The sequence below is a fragment of the Triplophysa dalaica genome, chromosome 10 (assembly GCF_015846415.1).
Source record: "Triplophysa dalaica isolate WHDGS20190420 chromosome 10, ASM1584641v1, whole genome shotgun sequence".
NCBI classification, from domain to species: Eukaryota; Metazoa; Chordata; class Actinopteri; order Cypriniformes; family Nemacheilidae; genus Triplophysa; species Triplophysa dalaica.
In genome coordinates, this window is record NC_079551.1 from 9007789 (window position 1) to 9028227 (window position 20439).

The following is a 20439-nucleotide window of genomic DNA, read 5'->3' on the forward strand; positions in this document are numbered from 1 at the left end:
ATGACAGCTGGAACTGTTGTTATAACCGGGGGAATTCTTGCAACGGTGATACTCCTCTGTATCATTGTAGTACTCTGTTACTGTCGACTTCAGGTGAGTGACCTTATTTATCCGTCCATTAATATTCAATATATTCAATATAATATAGAATCTAGAGCATAAACAAAACATTTGTTGACTATGTGACATTTTTTTTTCAGTATTACTGCTGTACGAAGAATGGATCGGATACAGACAATGTATGCCCTCGACCCCAGTTTGCCTGCAACACTTGCAGCACACTCAGGGTGGACGGGGGTGGGTCGACCACGGCCTCCCTGTCACCTGAACCCACCCCGCCACAGAGCTTCTGCCCTGCCTGCTCCCCCTACAAATCCCCCTTTTATATTCGCACCATGGATGAAACATGCAGTGGAGGGGAAAGGATCACCTATATGCCTGCCCACTATGACAGCCCCTCATTTTCTCTCACTCTTCCATCTATTCCCTGCAGTGCAACTTTGAGCAACCGAATCCGACCGGAAATCTGTTTTAACATGCGTGGCATCAGTACTGATGTTTGATCAGTGACGTCCACCTGAGCATCACTATGGAGGACGTGAGGACTTTTAGTGTTTTTATTATTTACTATTAGATTCGAATTAATATGATGTTTTTATACAGATGTGTTCTTCTTGAATCCAATGGTCAAACCTGTGTATTTGATCATAATAGGATAAGGGCTCCTGGTTTTCAGTGGATTTACAGCCCCAATATTGTAACGTGGGCTTCTTTTAATGGGCTATTATATGAGGGCTATCTAACCCCTTTTACATTCAATAAATCTGTATTGTATGTCTTTATTATGTCGTAGATGACGTATAAAAGCAATTTTTGGAGCAGTAACTTACCTAAGGAGGATTTTCCAGTTTTCTCTATGCAACTTTATTGTATCCAGTCATATCAAACAGTAATGCAACAATATGTGAAGATTGTTTGGGTAATATATTAATGTCATTTAAAAATGTTTTTCTTTAAACAGACCTCAAATATAATTGAGTTTGATTCCATATAAATGTATTTTGTACATTAATATACTGAACTTTGCAGAAAATACCATGATTCACTGTTTTATGTCTGCATTCAACTTGTAATGCTTGAAAAACTTTATATTTGATTTCCACAATTAGGCTACACAAATCATCAATCACTTTTATCTTTGAGAGACAAGGATTTGATAAAAGTCTGCACATTAGATTCCATGTAAGAGAAATAATTATTATTATGTCTTTTGGTTTGTTTAGGTTATGAGCGATTTTTTTACAGATTTTTTTTACAGATTTTTTAAGAATTCAAACAATTTAGAAAGAACATTTGATCTACATAGATTACATGTAATTACATTCATTAGAAAATATAGAGCAAAAATACAATTGAGCCATGTTAAAGTATTTTGTTACGTTTTTTTGTAATTATATATAAAAAAAAAATGTAAACAACCACGTATATATATATATATATATATATATAAATAGCCTATATCAAATTAAAAGTAGGGAATCTTAGTAAATAAGTCTGATTTAAAATCACAGTATAGCCATGCCAATATGAGATGAGATGTGTGAGGCTACTGACACAAGCAAATCACACCTTAGTTGTGTGTTGTTTACCTCACAAACACGTTACATAAAAAAACACATTCCTTCCTAAAATCATCTATTCGTTGTTGAAAATAAAAAAAGTATCGTAAACAACCGCATAAAACGCCTACATAAAAACCAAAAGCAGGTGGACCGCATTCACCGCCGGCGCTGCAGCTCACGAATTTGTGGAGGGGGCGTGGCTCCGTCCAGCGGCGTCGTTGACGTCGCCTGCGCCATGTGAAAGCTGCGTGAGGACCGATGAGGTTTGCGGATGTTTCTGCGTGTGCACGCGCACCGCTCAGCTGACAGCTTCACAGCAAGTTGATCTTCAGCCTCTCAGGAGTCTCCAAAAGACAGGGAAATAACACACAACACAGGCTCACGCCAGACAGCCACTCCTGGTTTGTATTATTATTCCTTACGGCATTTTTAACACAAGCTTTTACCGTCATATGTGCTTGCTTGAAGTTAAACTGACAGGAAAATTAGCTAATTGTAGCGGGTGCTAGCTGGCTGGCTAACTGACTAGCTTGAGTTTAGGGGCAGTTTAAGCTTATCATAGACAGCACACACTCTTTTGGGGATTTTGACGCGATAGACAGCTGTAACGAGATGTTGTCGGGTGTGTGTGGTGAAAGATAGCGTTAGAAGTAGTGCGAAATGTTTACACACCCTTTGAAGGTGCGTTTCCTGTCCATTATTTTGCTTTTCAGTTTAGAATCTTGCTGTTGTTGTACATTTCAATGCTTTGTTTTTATTTTTTATGTCTTCACATGTGTTTATATAGTAAAACATTCTGGTTTGTCCTTGGCTGTCTTGGTTTACTGAGATTACACTTGATTAAGTTACCATAACAACATTCAGAAATAGTGCATTTAGCATCTTTCAGTATATTTCCTTTTGGACTGTTTATATTTTGGTTACAGAATATTTAGTGTATGTTTCATGTATGGAGACTGAAAACCTGTCAAACAAGTCGAAGATGTCTATTATAGTAAGCTGATGTAAAAATAGTGTACTTTGCGTTACGTGCAGCAGAATTACACAGTAACACTGGTTTGTATGACCTGGTTTACAAATCTTTGGTTAAACAAACATGTCAGTTTGTTTAACTGTCACATCACTACGGTGGTGAACTTTTCACTTGTTTAGTGAAGCGCCAGAGATAACTGCCACTGTATAAACTCTCGCGAAAACTATCTAGAAATAACTGCAGGAAATGAAAACATATTAAGTACCTAAATGAATCGACAGGATCCTTTTTTGTCATTCACAAGCCCATGTAGAACCTTATATAGATTCTGGGTTTTGATTTCTGCTATCAAAACATTTGTTCCTGTAGCAACACTAACATATATTACTGTACATTGCTGGTTAAAAGTCAAATATTGGCCAAATACTAACATTTGCTTGCTCAGGACTATATATTTCTAGCGTTGGGATGTCACTATGTATTTGCTTGAATGTAAAGAGTACTATTTTGTGAAGGCTGTAATGCACTCAAATGTAAATAGTTCTATTAAATGAATGCTGTAATGCATTACTCATTCTTGCGCAGAATACAAAATAAAATATGATGAAGATTGTGAACAGCAACAGTACCCATTCACTTGAATTGGTTTTGTGTCTATACAATAGAAGTGAATGGGTACCATCACTGTTCTGTTACCAACGTTATTACAAACGTTATTCAAAATATCTTTTCAAACAGGTTTGAAATGGCAAGAGTAAAAATATTATGAAATAATTTTCATTTTTGGGTGAACTATCACTTTAATGTTAAACTAATACGTACTCCCTACAACCATGTGCTTATCCTAAGTATTGTAAATTGACTCGAGACTGATTTGTTATTAAGTTTGATAACATCCTTCATCTTTTAGTACAGTCACAGTATAGCACACTCCTTCATGTCTCATTGCTTAATTTTAAAATTTCTGTCTTTCCAAGCATTCGCCTCCTCCTTTTCTGCAGGGTTATGTCATCGGCCAGATTTGCCCATAGTTACATCATTGCATGTCTTTTAGAAGAACAAGTAGACAAATCACTTCTTGACTTGAATAAAGTACATCAACTTGATTTTTTTAAATAAAATTACTTTCATTATTGGTCAGAGGGTCAAATTGGGCTCTTTTTGGGTTATGGCATGTTGGTGTAACCATCCCTTTGCACATTGTTGTAATGTCTGTTTTTGAAGCGCTGGGCGTGTGAGGAATACAGAAAGTACAAGCACAGAAGGGAAACTGTTGTTTCTAAAGCCTGTTTCTCTTGCTCATGGGCTGGAGTCTGTGTACGTGGGCATTGTGGCGGATGCACGCCCATCATAAGTTAACTGCACCAGTTTTATCTGTGGTTGCGTGATTGAGAGGTTGTGACACTAGGCTCTATTTACATCGGTGTGTTTAATAGGGGTTTAGTAATAATAACTATTGCTAAATGCATTGTTGTAAAACTTTAAATGGGGGAGAAAAGACAACTAATCAGTAAGTATTAAAATAAAAATTGAGTATGTGCAATAGCAATAGCACAAGTAAAAAAAAAAAGCAAACATACAAATTAAACTATGGTGTGCTTTTCAGGTTGATCTAAGAGTAGTTTTCAGGTACAGAAATTAAATGTAAAATAATCCTTTATAGTCTTCACCATATAAATTAAATATAAATGAAACCTTGCTAAAGTAATAACATAATCAATCAGGACAGTGAATGTATTTTCTCTTCGTCGTTTGATGAACGATAAAAACAGAGATGTTTATTATGCTGCTGCACCTTTAAGAGATGGGCGGATGTAATGGGCCCGACTACATTTCGTGTCTTTTTTGATGGCATTTTTGTTATTTTAAATGCTTCTGCGCATAAATAGGGGGCGCGCTCTTTTTTTTCAGGCGCGTCGGCGCTGCATCGATATTTAAAAATCTGAACTTTTCTGAAAGCCGCAAGCGCACCGCAGGTCCTGTGAAAAGAACCAACCAGCCAATATAGACTAACTCAATGAAGATGGAGAAACAGATGATCACAGCATAACTAAATCTAGTAGCAGAGTTATTGCAAGGTATCTTCAGTGCATATAATCCATATATCATTTGTTTATACCTCCTCGTCTCAACGGCTATCATGGCCCATGGTTCCTTAGCGACGACAGATGCCAGAAAAGCGCAAAGTCCAGGCATTTTGGGGAAAAAAGGAGAACGCAGTAAAACTATGCGAAATGTGAATCGGGCCATAAACTGTAACAAGCGCTTTGTTTCTTTGTATAACTTTTACAAGGATACTTGCCAATATGGGCATTTTGGCATAATGTCGTGTAGATATCATATGCCCGTTTCATAACTGGTTTCTACTTTTTTTTTTATAATGTTTTATAATTTTAGTATGTATTGATGTCCATTGTTTGCTGTGTCTTTTGTGTTGTGAAATGGTGGCGAATGAATTTCCCTCACATCTATTAATAAAGTTTTCTAATCTAATCAAGCATCTCGCAAATCGTACATACAGCCCGTGAGAACCTAATCGAGTTCTCTTTTGGGTCGTCTTGAGAATATGGCAAAGCCTTATAAACTTGCAAATTATAAACTTTCGTGCCGATACAGCACCGGCCAGATCGGGCAACTGACAGTTCTTTCAACTGGCCCGAAGGTCTCCCATGCTGCCCCCCTTATTGTCCTTATTGTCGAGCTCTGTGATACTAACAGTATTAACATTTCATCTATTATTTAATGCTAGATATAGGAATGACACTCATTGTAGTACCGTAACTGGCGTATTCCAAAGTAATGGTGCTGAGGTTCCTTTCTTTCATGCAGTTTCTGCTTTGCAACTATTTGAATGTGTATTGAGGAACATTCGTCGAACATGTTTTCTATTTATATAAAGCACAAAACTGGCTACGTAATGAAAATCAACTACACCATGGTGGCTGCACTCAATACTCCTCTGTTGGTTTTAGATTTTATCCTGTATGTTTTTCAATGGCTATAATTTAAAAAGAATGATGCGCTCACATGACTGCTGTGTTTGTTAGGGCCCTTTCATTGACATGGACTGACGGGATGTCACAATTGTGTAAACTGCAGATGGTGATAGAGGTTATCACCATCGCTGTTATGAGACTGTTATATTTTCCATGCTTTGGTCAGGATACTGTTATGACAATTTGCGATTAGAACAGAAGTGTGGTGGTGTAGCCTCTCAGAAGGTTTCGACTGAATTCGGGCAGCGGTAGATCTCGAAGCTCAGGCAGATGATACGATAAATGTGATCTTGCTTGTTGAATCATCAGAAAGCATGCATGATGCGTGTTGAATCTAGGTTGCTATCATTTTTTGATGTATTTATCGATCTTTATAACGTTGAAAGCAATGTGTTTGTTTTCTTTGCTTTTTCTGTAACTTTATCTCTGTTTGAAACATAAAGTGCTGATCACTGCATGTACTTTTCTTCACGTGTGCTGAAGTCACTGTAAAACAATGTCAAACTGTCCTTTTCTGCAAAAAACAGCTCAATTATAAATCATTATTGTAAGCTTAATGTTGCGATCAGGGTTAGGTAGGGAGTTTGTTTTAAACCCAGGTTTTTATGTACTTTTATTTTTTTCCCCCAAGAACAACTTTAAAGACACCCAAGCACACCCAAATGCTCCTTTTATTGTCTGCCACTAATGAGTTCAAGGAAACCTCGCCTGAGTTTCTCACTAATCATCCCGGTTTCACCTAAAATCTACGTCACGTTCAGGAATTTCAATGCTTTCCGAATGTGATTTGATGTTGTCTGAAATGATAAAACGGGGCATGAATCCGGTGTGACAGGTCTGTCTGGTTTAAAGGGTTGCAGGAGCAGTCGCGTTGGGCAGACTGTCCTGGGCTATCATGGATGACAGCTCCTCCCTGGGCAGAGTAAGCGGATCCACTGAATCTGTGGCAACCGTCACCAGTGAGGAGTTTGTGCTGGTCCAGCCCACCGCCGGGGGCTCCCCCTCCAGCTCGGAGGGGAGGCCTAAACTCAAGGTCTCTTTTATTCTCTGTTTCTGTACAAGTCTGCAAATGCTGTGATGTTGTCTGAATAACTAGCTAATGTGACCTGGTTTACTTCTTTGAACTGTTGATGATATCATCTATCCTCTGTTCTGTCTCTCAGATGTCGTGGAATGGGAGTGAGCAGTTGGAGCGAGCGATGGAGGAGGTTCTAGATGATGCTGGGGATGGACCAGGACCTCCAGAAGAAGCAGGAGGTCAGGGGGTGTCTGCGGCACCCAGCTCTCAGATCAGACCACCCAGTCTGACCCTGGACACATCTCCGCACGGTACGTTATTGTTGAACCTATTTCAACAGGTGTATATTAGCTTTTGTTAGAAATAGTAATACCACCATCAGTATGGCCAAAGTTGATATTTCATTGTTGGTTAGGTTTGGCAGATGGTATCAGATGGCAGAAATGTTTGTTTACGGATAGTTTGACTGTCTGATCCATGAACAACTATTTAATTTAAGATATTTGAAGATTTGTGAACGCACACTATGTGGATGCTTCCTGTTGCCAAGCGCTTGAGTCGGTGGGGGCTTCGACCAATCACTTCCTCCCTACCTCTGACAAACTTCCTCACTCGGGCGTGTTGACAATAGTCCTTTAGACAAAGCAATGGTTTGACCTTTGCTTTTGTTTCAGTTTTTAAAATAATATTTTATTGTATGAATAGCAGCAATAATGAATCTTAAGTCTACATCAACACATATAGATTAACCTGAAGTTCATAGTGCCTGTCAGAGTGTTAAAAATGTCCAATGTGCCGTTTAATTATTCCAATAATTAAGGTAAAAAACTCCTTAAACAGTCACAGATGGGCGCCTCCAAATTTGTGGATTATAATGGGAGTGCTTTAGTTTTAACGTGTTGGGAATTGTCGCTTGTGTCCAATTAAAGCACAATGTATTGTAGGTCATTTACAGTCACCAACAAAGTCACAAACGTGCCACAATAATGAAAAATTAAACACATTGGCTATTTTACAACGGCTTCAAATGTGGATTTGTAAAGTTGGTTCGCCCTGATGCCGGGTTAAATTACTTAACCGTTATGTTATGAATAATCTTTAATAATATTTTTTTTATAATACATATGTTTAATTCACTGAATGATAAAAACAGGTGTTGACTCTACAGTTTCTTTATCCACAGAAGTATCAGTGGAAGCACAAGAAGAGGACAGCGTGCAATTTAGTAAACTGTCATATCTGGGCTGCACCTGGGTGAAGGCACCTCGCAATGAGAGGGAGGCCCAGGAAGCCATGGCCACCCTGCGGGCAGAGAGTGCCATTCCCATCCCCATCACCCTACATGTGCCCAGCGGTCCAGACGGCTGTGTCCGGTCAGTCACACACCAAAAAATTTGTTGTGCTCAAATATTACTTGTATATCACTGAACCTTCGTAACATGTCTTTGAATTTAGATTTTCGAAATGCTTAATAATTTTTTGTCTGGTCTCAGACAGTGTGTGTGTGTGTGAAACAACACGACTGTGATACGAGTTGCTTTTAGCTCCAGCTTTCAGGTTCAGAAATGTGAGGTAGCACTTCTGTTTTCTCACCCTGTGTTATTTTTCTCAAGATCTGTGGCGTAACCTCAGGTTGAACATCTCCCTTCCTTCAAACCTCAGAGCTGTTTTTAACATACACTTGCAAAGTCAGATGCGCATTGCAGCTGTTAAAGGGTCATTAGCTATTTCAGAAGACGGAAAGTGAAACGTTTTTCAAAAAGTAAAATAAAAATAAAGATGTTTTGTTTGAGTGCTGTTCCTTGCAAATCATCTTCTTGTTCAGTATGAAGTTGTATTTGTTTATTATTGAAACAGAAACATTTCCATGTAACTCATTCTTGCAAACATTGTTACAGCCCTCTGTAAGTTTGTTGTGTGTGTTCCGCTTGTGATTTTCTAGTGTTTTGGACCAGGCCACGGGAACAGAGATTGCTTCCATTCCCATCTATAAGGTGCTGTTCTGTGCACGGGGACAAGAGGGCTCTGTCGAGAGCGATTGCTTTTCCTTCACTGAGAGCTACCGCAGCTCTGAAGACTTTCAAATCCATGTTTTCTCCTGCCATATCAAAGAGGCTGTGAGTTACAAGCTTCGAATGATCTACAAACTTAATATTTTCAATGAATAAAACACAAATACATATGAAGTTCACAAAATATTGCGTTTTTTATTCAGGTTAGCCGCATTCTCTACAGCTTCTCGACTGCCTTCAAGCGTTCTTCAAAAGCTGCCACAGACATGCGAGACTCTGCATTGCCTCTGTCCCTTGATAGCGACATTTTCACCTTCACTGTTTCGTTAGAAGTGAGAGAAGATGATGGAAAGGGAAACTTCAGGTCTGTCTTCGCACAGTTCTGTGGAAACTCATTTTCTGATTTGCATTAGTTTGCTGAATGGGATTAGAGTGGCAATAACTAGACTGTAATTTTTTTTTTCTCTCTTTTATGTTTTCTAGTCCCGTCCCTAAAGACAGAGATAAATATTACTTCAAGCTACGGCAAGGTGTGTCGAAAAAGGTGGTGGTCACCGTCCAGCAAATGTCCAACAAGGAGCTGGGGATAGAGAGGTGCGTTCTGGGATATGAAAGCTGTTTGACATTGAGCCAAAAAATGCACTCTATACATATACAACCACAAAGTTTCATGTTTTTGAATAATAGACCCTCTTCAACCTTTTGGTTACCTTTTTTGTGAAACAGGAAGTGTTTATTTTTTTGTTTATTTCTTGATAAACAATAAGCTCTAGGCGTCATGCTATTGTTTTATTACTCGGTGTCTTAAAGTACAACACGGAGTTCCAAGAACCAGTTAAACCTGACTAAAAATGTGTTTTATCATAGACTTCTTTTGTTACAGCCAACCTTTATTGCTTACGAATTTAGGAAGTCAGGGTTGTGTCATAAGGAAATGAAAAAAAATATGCAAATTCAGCCCAGATGCATCAACATGCTTTGTTCAGAGAGCTTATGAAAGAGAATATGTTACGTTTAGAATTGACATTTTCATGGAGTGTGATTCCCTCTGTGACCACTTGATGGCGCACTGGTCACAATAGAAAAGGACCTGCTTGCTTTGTGAGATTTGGCAAGATCACAACAACAAAAACTTCCATACAATTTTTGTATTATTCATTGTAAACATTCTAATAATAAAATTGATTATGTAGTTTATTTGTTATTTTATTATGTAACATGCTTTGAAATGGACTGCAGAAGGAGTCGTTTATTGAATGTTTTACTTTCTCCTTGTTTGTTCCAGGTGCTTTGGAATGCTGCTCTGCCCTGGGCAGAAGGTTCGCAACGGCGATATGCACCTTCTCGACATGGTAAAAAAAATCTTTTTTTAAGTTCACCTTTTTTAGTATTAACTCAATGCTTGCAATATAACTGCCTGTGGTTTCTATTTTAATTGTGTATTATAATAATGTCTTTCATCTTGATGTGGTGTTACCGTTTTAAATTCCCATTCTGATGCTATTTTTAGAAACACTAAATGGAAATACATGATTTTATGTTGTTAATTTTTCAAGGCAATTTTACATTCACCCTTGAGCAAGCTTAGCAGTTTGCACGTCAAGAGCAGTTCAATTGGCTGTTCAGTTAAGCATAATTCGATTCATGAGGTTTGAGTTAAAAAGCCACATTGACTGCACTGCATATAACCTTAGTAGTGACATCTCATCTTTTATATGATTTACCCACAACTGTCTATATCATCCTGTCAATATCCCAAGATTTTTTTCTGTTGTCAATGCAAATGTTCTCAATTTTGCTGAATTTGTTGAAGCGTGCCACTTAATGACCTTCTTTTTATAATGTAGTGCGTTTCAAAATGCACGAGCAGCTGTGTTTCGCTGTGGTTGATTGTATTTTATACTGAGTTTCAATGATGATTAAATTTAAAGAGAGCAGATGACTTTACTTCTGTTACCGGAGCCCCATCTGGATTTGATTTATTTAAAGAATTGAAAGAAGTTTCTCATTCTAACACTAGTAAATAATGCTGAAGTTATATAATAAGATATAATACATAATTCTGGGGACATTTTTGTATACACACTGTATAACATCTAACAATCTAACACTGTTACTTGCAATAGCAGATATCAGAGATGCTGTAATAAATGATCACGCTGCGTTTAAAAAAAAATGAGTGAAATCATCTTGTATATATTAATTTTCAATTAAATACATTTATTTTAGTAAACAGTTATTGTGTTATTCTCGGTAGCTCTAGTGTCGGAATCTTAATAGTTGCTTGCGATTGTGCTTGAAGGAGACCATGGGGAAAAACGCTGACGAAAAGCCATATGTTATCACCGGGACTTGGAACCCAAACACTCCCGCTTTCCAGCCACTCAATGAAGACACACCGAAAGGTGAGATCTGACCCACAACCCTGTGAACCTCCTTGTCATCATACTGTGGCCAACATGTTTTTTCAATACCGTCATATCTTTCTGTCCATTTGACAGGGAAACTGCTTTGTTTTATTGATTGACTGAGATTTCAGCTTTACAGATTTACAGCCACCTTCGTTGAAACTGTGTTGAATCAGCATGTATCATTTTTCATTTCATGCCTGTGTTTTATTACACCCGCAGTAAAGTTAGCTTGGATTTGTGTTCATTTGTAAGTGTTAATAAGGTCTACCACCGATCCATTATTTACCTCTCAAGACACCATTTTTGGCTTGACTTTATCGTAATTGGAATCTATTTTCAGCCGCTCTCTCATAAATCTGTAACTTTTGCTGGCCTCGTTTCCTGTTAATTGAAATAATAAACCCCCTCCCTCAGTGTGAAACAAGCTTGTTTTCTCGGGTTCTCAGTGATCTGTGATTTGTTGTACTCAGCGCTTTACTTTCACTTTGTAATTAAAGCGCTCACCTGAGAACGAATACTGCATGATACGATCTCCGAACGCAAGTCTTTTCCGCATTGTCAAAAGATAAACAACCAGTATTAGGAAGTCTTTGTGTTGCTTTGTAAGATCGTTTCTCTTTTTGTTAAGTTAATAATCAACTGAACTTTTCTCTCCAGACAAGCAGGTGTATATGACGGTAGCTGTGGACCTGGTGGTGACCGAGATCGTTGAACCCGTTCGGTTCCTGATGGAAGCACTAGTGAGGGTCTATCCGGCAAATGAGAGGTTCTGGTATTTCAGTAGGAAGGCCTTCTCGGAGACCTTTTACCTCAAGCTCAAACAGGTACTCTTTGCTGATTTTAAGCCTTAATTCTGAACAATCGTGGGCTATGCAACTTGGTGACCAAATCTTAAGGAAGAATGTGTGCTTTTCTTTTCGTGAAGGGTGAATAGAAGCTGTAACTCCTGGATGCTGTGAAGCGGCAAATGGAGGCTTTGTATAATTCGTAGCCTAATAGGAGTCCTGGTGCTCATTATCATGCTGAAGTAATTAGGACTCGCAGGCTGCATCTCTGCCTGATTGCCTCCGTAGTTATCTTATCACAGAATGAACGAATGCATGGGTTGTAGTTAAAAGCTAATTAAAAGATAATATTATGGCGTTAGCGATAGGCCCGAACCATTCTTTGCGTTATTTCATTATTTCCTGTTTGTTTATGCCGCTCGTTAGGCGCGAGAATTAGCGTGTAATCATTGTAAACATCATTCTTCGACTGTTGTACAGATCCACTTGGCAATTAAAAACAGAAGCGGCGGCGTTAACAATTTGTCGTTTCTGGGCTTACCGGTATTCCTCACTCTGATTGGCTCCCTGCAAACAACATGACTAGTTCACAGCTCTTTTTCTTCCCCAACACCACTTGTTTCAATTTCTTCCCGTGCATGTAATTACTTATTTGTCGCTTCGCCTGAAGCGGTGGCAAAGGTGAAGCTAAGTTTAGATGAGGTGCTCTAGCGTGTCAGACTCTTAAAGCGGTAGTATACACAAAAATAAATATGATTTTAAACGGATATTTTATCCAAAAATTAAAATTTTGTCATCATTTACTCACCCTCAAGTTGTTCCACACCTGTTTACATGTCATGGTTGAACACAGAGAAAGATATTTAGAAGAATGTTAGCAACTGAGATTTCTGGTGTACCATTGTCTACCATAGTATAAAAAAAACAATTGTATCATTTTTGTGTTCTGTTAAACACAAAAGATGATATTTTAAAGAATTTAGTAATACAAGCAGTTCTGGGGCCATTGACGACCATTTTATTTTTCTGGTATGGTAGTCAATGGTGCACCAGAAATCTCAGTTGCTAACGTTTTTCTAAGTATCCCTGTTTAACAGAACAAATGTATACAGGTTTGGAACTTGACGTTGAGTAATTCATGACAGAATTTTCATATTTGGGTTGGGTATCCTTTTATAGCTTCATTTACTTTGTTTGTGTTGTGTTAGTCCTCTAAGAGTTACACTCTTACGGAGAATAAAAAAAAGAAACGTTTAAGAATGTGGTAGCTTTACAAATAAAGAATGCAAATGGGGACTCGGGTTGTCATGTTTCAAAAGGACAAATAAATGAATGCCATATGACTGGAATATGTGAAGAACTTTTAAAGCCATACAATCTATGATGGCAAATAAATCTCAACGAATGGACCCCATTCACTTTCATTATATGAATGCGTCTTAAGTCCTTTAACATCTCAATTCTGAAGCTTTTTTTAATGCTCTGAATGCCTCCAGTTAACTTTTTTTCTCACGTCTGTAACTCAGATGTTGTTTTTGGGAAGTATTTGCAATGCTCTTTTCTCATGCTGCTTTGTTTACCGAGTGTGTTTACTCTGTGTGTAGGGCACGGGGAAGGGCAGCCAGGGAGATGCAATGTTTGAAGTTGTGAGCCTGCAGAAACACACGGATTGTGCAGCCGGGCCACGTGGCCGTCTGCAGTCACCCACTGAGGAAGAGGAACCAGAGGAAGGTACGCAACCCTCCGGTTTGTTAAAGTGCTATGGTTGGTCTTCACCAGAGATCATGCTTACAGTTTTATTCCCCACTGAATTGAAACACATTCTGTATTTGCTTGTACCCATTGGCGTTTATGCTTGTGGGTTGGAACTGTCAATCCGCCTCACGCTTTAGTTTACTCCTGGCCTGTAGCTCTGGTTGAAATGTGTCAGCCTGAACTCTGGACCCCGGCTTTTTTGTTGTTGCAGATGGCATGTTTGACAGTGGGTGCCAGAGGCCTGAGATGTGAAACCCTGGCTTTTTAAGTGGTTATCAGTGCCTATGTATTTTATAAGAAGGATTTCAGTTTGGTTAAGTGGTATTGGCCCTTGAGCTCTGCGTACCATTTTGCCACCTAGAATTAAATGTTTCTTCTTCTGCTGTCCTCCTTCTGATTTTTGCACACGATGTGAAATCGCGTTATCACAGATTTGATGAAGTCACAACTGAGATACTGTCATTGCCAACCATTTATTTACGTGAAATGCCCAGTAAGCAGTTTTGGATAAAAGCATCTGCGAAATGCATGGAATTTGTTCCCTGGGAATCGTAACTAAGACAGTATGTTACATTGAGGGGTTATTGAAAGAAATCAAGATATTATTGCAATCGTTAATTTTGAACACACCTTAAGCAGATGTAATCTCATGATTGAACTGGATGCCAGACCTAAGCGGAACGTATCATTATTTACATTATAAAGATATTATTGTGGGTTGCCAGATTTTGAGGTCGTCCACAGCAGTAAAAGGCGGGTTTGGTACGTGTAAATTCAGATCTCAGGCACTTGATATGTTGGCCAAACAGCGCATAAAGCATGCAGTGTTGGGGAAGCTATTTGAAACTGTAGTTAGATAAGCTACAAGCTACTCATCAATAAAAGTAGTTAAGTTACAGCTTAGCTACACATTTGAAAAAGCAGTTAGCTACACTACAAGTTACTATAAAAAAGTAGCTAGCTACATTGAAACTACTTTGGTTTTTGGAGTGTCATTGTATATAAAGAATAACTGATTCATTGTAAATTAAAAAATATTTTAAGAAAACAATGTAATACAATACAGTTATGATTTCAGTGTTGTTTTATTTTGTAAACTACACAGTACGCAAGTTAAAGTTAAACTCAAATTTATCTCAAGTTTGCAAAATGTAGATAATGTGAATTATTAAAACAACAGAAAGAACAAATGTTGGGCCAAATAACTCGCCTGCATGTGTTTCCTTAAATTTGTGCTTAAAGTCTTTGATGCAGACTTTTAATTTTTAGTTTTGAAAAGAATACATAAAAACGTGTAACCATTACTGTTTGCATCTTTAAGAGACATGAACTTGGACAAATAAGGCCATGGGCAATTAATCACTGAGGGTCAAGCCAGCCGCCGTTTAGATTTGGATGCGCAGATATTGAGTGGTTTACCGTAAATTCCAGGAATGCTGCTTTTAAAGCTTTATTTAAATGTAGAGGATCCGTGTCTCTTGTCAATAACCTATTTTTAATAAGTAGAAAAAACGGATGGTGGGTTTCAGTTGGGGCCGTCCCGCAATATATGCACACCTTATGGATTGTTTTACTGTACCGTTTTGGAGAAATACAGTTTTCCACTTTAAAGGCTATAGAAACATTATACATCTTCCGATTCTGAATCTGAAATTCAGTCGACATGCCTTGCTCCATCCTGGATGGATGTGTGTGTGTCAAGTTAACTTCGGCAAATTAACGTAATCATCAGACGCAATCTGAATATTGTGCGTAAGCTGCGAGATGCGTCACAGGACACTAGCTGGCAGTAATGCAAACATTTTCAGTAGTAAGTATGGTGACGACGCATGTGCTCAGTGCGCTGCACTACTTATTGATTTAAAGTTCGTCGCAATGGAATGTAGCGAGTAGCGTTTGGGCACGCTACACCGCTACCTGCTTGTAAAAGTATTTAACTACCGGAAAAGCTACACTGTTTTAAAAGTAACTTAACTACCGTCAAGCTACAGAAAAATGTAGTTAAGTTAGTAGCGTCGCTACTTGTAGTTAGCTACTCCCCAACACTGAAAGCATGATTATATCATGTTAAAGATAATAATATGGGAAAGATTTCCATAGGCTAAGCAATTGCTGTGAAACCTATTTATGTGATCCGGTACCTTCTCTATTTTATTTAATTGAAATTTGGATTGCAATATTATTAAACGGTTCTTTTTTATTTAACCTTTTAATGAAACTGAATAATCCCATCTTTGATTTGTGCAGTTTGTTCTAAGTCTTGATTTCAGGGGTGTACAAGTCAGTGTAGCTCTTGCCAGATTTATGAGATCTATTGGGGAGGCAGATGGAACAGAAATTCAACCACCCACATCTTTTACCAAACTGCTATTTCACCTTGCGACAGAGGATCTCTGCTAGGCCGGTGTCTCTCTCTCTCCATCTCCCTCTCTATCTCTCTTTCGTTGCCAGGGTACTCGTGCAGTAAATGTAAAAAGAAGCCCTTTAAAAAACTTCAGGCGAAACCACTGTGTTCCAGACCCCACTTTCAGGATTGTAAAATCGACCCCGTTAAGATGCTCGCTGGAGGTCGCGTACATTGTAAATGGCTTAGAAAGCAGCACAAGTTGTTTTGTTTCTTATTTGAGCATCTTTATATGATGACTCGCTGTTGATCATGCACAGGCTATGTTTGTGTATATATGTCTGTAGTTAATATCAACAGCAGTAAAATTTAACAATGTAATACCAAATGTTTTTATTTCAGTTAAATGTTAAGTTTAATGAAAAGAAGAGATATTCTTCAAAGGCTAAATGACATTGTTTTCATTACATTCCCAAACCAGAGATAGTGTCATAGTTGTCACTACCATCGTTCATTCCCTCAATTTCTCTCTTAATGGCTTCATGTATGGCCATGTTGTGGACTTTGACATACTCCAGTGGTCCGCTCTGAATGACGTTTCTGGACATTTAGTCTGAGTCTTTAGTTATTTTCTTTATAACCTCAGAACGCGCGGTAATATTCACTGGTCTGCAGTGCCATGTAGCCCTGACTAATGCAGGTGCCTACACCAAATAACTCTTACGGATGCCGCAAGGACGATTCTGTAATTTTGTCTGCTCGAAGTGCATCATAGCAGATGTGCAAAATTCGAACGTGACTGAAGGAAGTAACATAAAGTGGCGCCCTGAGGTAACATTTTAAAGTGATGTTTGCACGTGTCGTCCTGTTAGTTGAGAGCAACAGGAGCATGTCTTCAACCCTTGGGGCTTCGACTGTCACCGGTTGAAAGTGCTTTTTGTCTCAGAGCTGTGGGTCACGGCTTTCTTTTTGCCACAACTAGTTTTTTTTTTTTTTTTTCAAATCACTTAGTTTGATCTTTGAACTGATATTTGGCATAAACGTGTTTTCTGGACCAGAAATATGATTGAAAGTCTTTTTGTCCATGAACATATTGAACGTAAATTATCTTTGTCCCCTGCTGAACAGATAGCGACAGCGAGATCTCTAGTGGGACGGGAGACGTGTCGAAGGACTGTCCCGAGAAAATTCTGGAATCCTGGGGAAGCATCCTCCTCAGATGGTGAGACTTTCATGCTTGTGTTGAGACATTCTGCTTTTACATGCTGTTTGCAAACCACTTGAATTTAAGTGATGCATCATAAACTCTTTCAACTTTTTTATTTCAGGCTTTATAATTCAATTAAAGGTCTAATATGTCATTTTTTTTGGAAGATCTATTTATGCAATGTCTTCAGATGTGTATAAAGACCTTGCATAATGAAGCGTATGGTGTTAATACCTTAGAATGAGAAAGGGAAGGGAAGGGAAATCTTCCAAAAAAAACGGGACAATCCTTTTTTTGTGTCATCCACCATAGTGCTATGAAAGGGGGGGGTGGAGTGACCCATTGGTTGCAATTTACAACCTCGCCACTAGATAGTGCTAAATTTCATACACTTGGACCTTTAAAGCCTTGTCATTTTTTTCTAAGGCCTTACTAGTTGCTCCTTTGGTCTCATAATATTACTGCTAGGCCAGAAAGATTTTAAAAGCACTTTGAATTCTTTGTGTAGTTTTGAGGAATTGACTTGCATACACAATCTGCATTGAACATTACTACTACAACCGAGAACTTTGTTGTGCTGTTGTGACACTGTCTGTCTTCCACCTGTCAGGCAAGGAAACCTTTCGGCGCGGCCCAAGGGTCTGTCTGCTCTGGTGAAGCCTGGCATCCCGGAGGCCTTACGAGCTGAAGTCTGGCAGCTTCTGTCTGGCTGCCACAACGATCAATCTCTGCTAGAGCAATATCGCATCCTCATCACTAAAGTAAGAGACGACTCACTTGGCTTTTGCCGTTTGCTTTTATTTCCTTAACAAAGCCATTTTATTACTAATGAATTCTGTCTTGCTCTGATTAAAACTCCCCTAAAATGGGTCCAGTTACAAAAACCCATTGACTGTTTATTTTGAAAATATTTAGTAATGCTTCATTTAGTACCAGTTTTATTTAGCTGTTGTGGTTAATGGTTAATTGAGTTTAGTTGTATTGCCGTGACCAGTTTCGGTCTTTAAAAGTGCTGAAAAAAGGAATCTTGTGTGTTCTCATTGGCAGAATTGATGATCTTTAGTATTTTTCATCTTGTCAGCGGGATGAGGCTTTGTGCTACAGCCGACATCTTATTTACTAAACAGATATTTTCCGTCCATGTTGTAGCTTAATGTTTGTTTGACCCTTTGACTGTTCCAATACGAATCGTATTGGCTTATTCAAAAGCAATGCCACAGCGAATTTCGAGGAATTCTGACACAAAGGCAGATCTGGAAATGAAATGTGCTGGTTGTGCAAGATATAGTTACATGTTTGAAGGGCTATTTCTTTCATGTTGTCTTTGGAGTCTGAATGGTTCTCATGCCGAAAGTGGTCAGTGAGTGGAATGTTCCCACACCAATCAATTGTTGACTATCAGAAACACTGGTCTTTTTTTAATAAAAGTTTTCATTTCTAAAATGTTTAGCTTAACAATGATGGATAGTAAAAAACAACCTTAATGAATTAGTGAAATATGTCATGACAATAACTTCTTAAAAGTGATGTGTGTCTTTTTTTTGAAGGATCTATAATATCATGTATTAATATAACTTTGTCTTCAGAGGTGTATAAGACCTTACATAGTGAAGCGGTACGTTTTTATAACTAGGGTTGGGCCGATAGACGACGATGACATTGTCTATCGCTGATCGCTGACAGCCATCTCGATGTTGGGCTGGCATCATGATTCAACCTCAATTTTTATCAAAAGGAGGGTCCACGGTTGTCCGCACATCCTCTACACGTACAGCACAAAAAGTGTTGACAGCCGAGTCCACAGTATGATAATCTTGGCGTGTTTTATTTTCGCCTGTTTGCGCTTTACCGTGGTCGAGTATGATTAGGAAGATGCGCAATGCATGTGCGCGCAAAACTAAGACGGTCATAGAAAGAACTTTTGACTAATCACAAACACAGCGAACCAGTATCAGGTTCTTTTTCGTGCTTGAATGAATAAAACCACACAAGAAAGCCTGTTTTGTCTAGCATTTTCGTAACTACAGTCTTAAACGTTTTAAATAACATCTTAAATGAATGCGAAACGTTTTTATTTTTTATCAAAATAGCAGATTGTGCAGCGTTAATTTTCAATAATTTGCCGGAAAATTTGCAATATTTTTATAACTGTATACTTAAATAAATACTTAAAATAAATACAACTATTTATATATAAAAAAAACTTAATAACAATAATTTATACAACTTCTTTAACTTAAGTTTTTAAGTATTTTTAAATAATAAGGTAAACCACTAGTAGGGTCCTGTCAATAGTTGTATAAATAAATAGCACCTGTCCCTTTGCCTAAAGTGCCATTTTTGATCCCCAAAGTGTCCTTTTCGTGAACAGGTGGAGGAGAACCCCAGGGAAGGCACTCGAGACCCGTCGGAATCGGTCGGACGAAACGGACGTGGTATCAAAACTAAGTTTTGAGCACCAACCCACCTTTGCACTAAATACAAAGCTGTTAACCGATGTGTTTACATAAATACTAGCTAACACAGATATTTTGACTTAATTATGTGTGTAGTTGACCATTCTAGCAATAAGCGTAAAAAGAGTACTCGTGCACTGTCAGACTGCATAAGGAAATGTTAGTTAAAAATAGACCCTTTTGTGATTTTGAGATTACAAGGACTATAAACCAGTTTTGCTCCACTAAATTACCCTGTAACATCAGGATGTTGCTATACCCGGTCCTTAGCGTGTATGTGTGCGACAGGCAACATTTGTACATTATCTTATTGAAAATAAGGCATTAATCAATCAAATTAGACATCATTTGATCATTTTACTTTATTTTCTGTAAGAGTTTTTCCTTTTTTAGCGATAATTTTTGTGGTGAATGACATATTGTCCAATATCGCGAAAAAGTTCGACATTTTGTTGATTTTGCAAATTATTAAAAAATAAAAACTAGAGGGACTTACTTATGTTAGTCAAAGAACTAAAGAAAAGAGAAATTCAATGTGTTTTGTAGCTTTAATGAGATTTCTTCTGTACTTAATTTACAATTTAGCTTTAAAGACTGTAAAGTGTTTGGGAACTTAATTCAATTTCTGTATATTTCCTATCTGTTAGACATGATAGCTCTCAATTATGCTGTTGAATGGGTGCAATTATTGAAAAAAATATTTAATTATATATATATATATATATATATATTTAATAGAGACATCAGTTGCAGTACTTATATCAGAATGTTGTCTTTCATTCATAAAATGATGCCGTTAAAGAAATCGGATGTTTCTACATTAATTTTAAGATTACATGTGAAATTATTAGAATGTAAAA

At 38.0% G+C, this 20439-nt stretch overlaps 2 protein-coding genes across 2 annotated transcripts in view; both read left to right on the forward strand.

The window, feature by feature from the left end:
* Window positions 1-563, forward strand: fam163ab (family with sequence similarity 163 member Ab). Its single transcript, XM_056758789.1, has 2 exons — window positions 1-93; window positions 201-563. The coding sequence occupies exons 1-2, from the start codon at window positions 1-3 to the stop codon at window positions 561-563; spliced, it is 456 nt and encodes a 151-aa protein (XP_056614767.1).
* A 1306-nt stretch (window positions 564-1869) lies between these two features.
* rabgap1l (RAB GTPase activating protein 1-like) overlaps window positions 1870-20439 on the forward strand; it is a 70318-nt gene continuing 51748 nt past the window's right edge. Inside the window, exons 1-13 of the mRNA XM_056757897.1 lie at window positions 1870-2023; window positions 6444-6624; window positions 6755-6920; window positions 7793-7982; window positions 8552-8726; window positions 8825-8985; window positions 9105-9215; window positions 9907-9973; window positions 10924-11026; window positions 11690-11856; window positions 13422-13548; window positions 17045-17138; window positions 17734-17884. Of these exons, the coding sequence (XP_056613875.1) occupies window positions 6487-6624; window positions 6755-6920; window positions 7793-7982; window positions 8552-8726; window positions 8825-8985; window positions 9105-9215; window positions 9907-9973; window positions 10924-11026; window positions 11690-11856; window positions 13422-13548; window positions 17045-17138; window positions 17734-17884 (1650 nt within the window). The 5' untranslated portion in view covers window positions 1870-2023; window positions 6444-6486. The remainder of the gene's footprint in view (window positions 2024-6443; window positions 6625-6754; window positions 6921-7792; window positions 7983-8551; window positions 8727-8824; window positions 8986-9104; window positions 9216-9906; window positions 9974-10923; window positions 11027-11689; window positions 11857-13421; window positions 13549-17044; window positions 17139-17733; window positions 17885-20439) is intronic.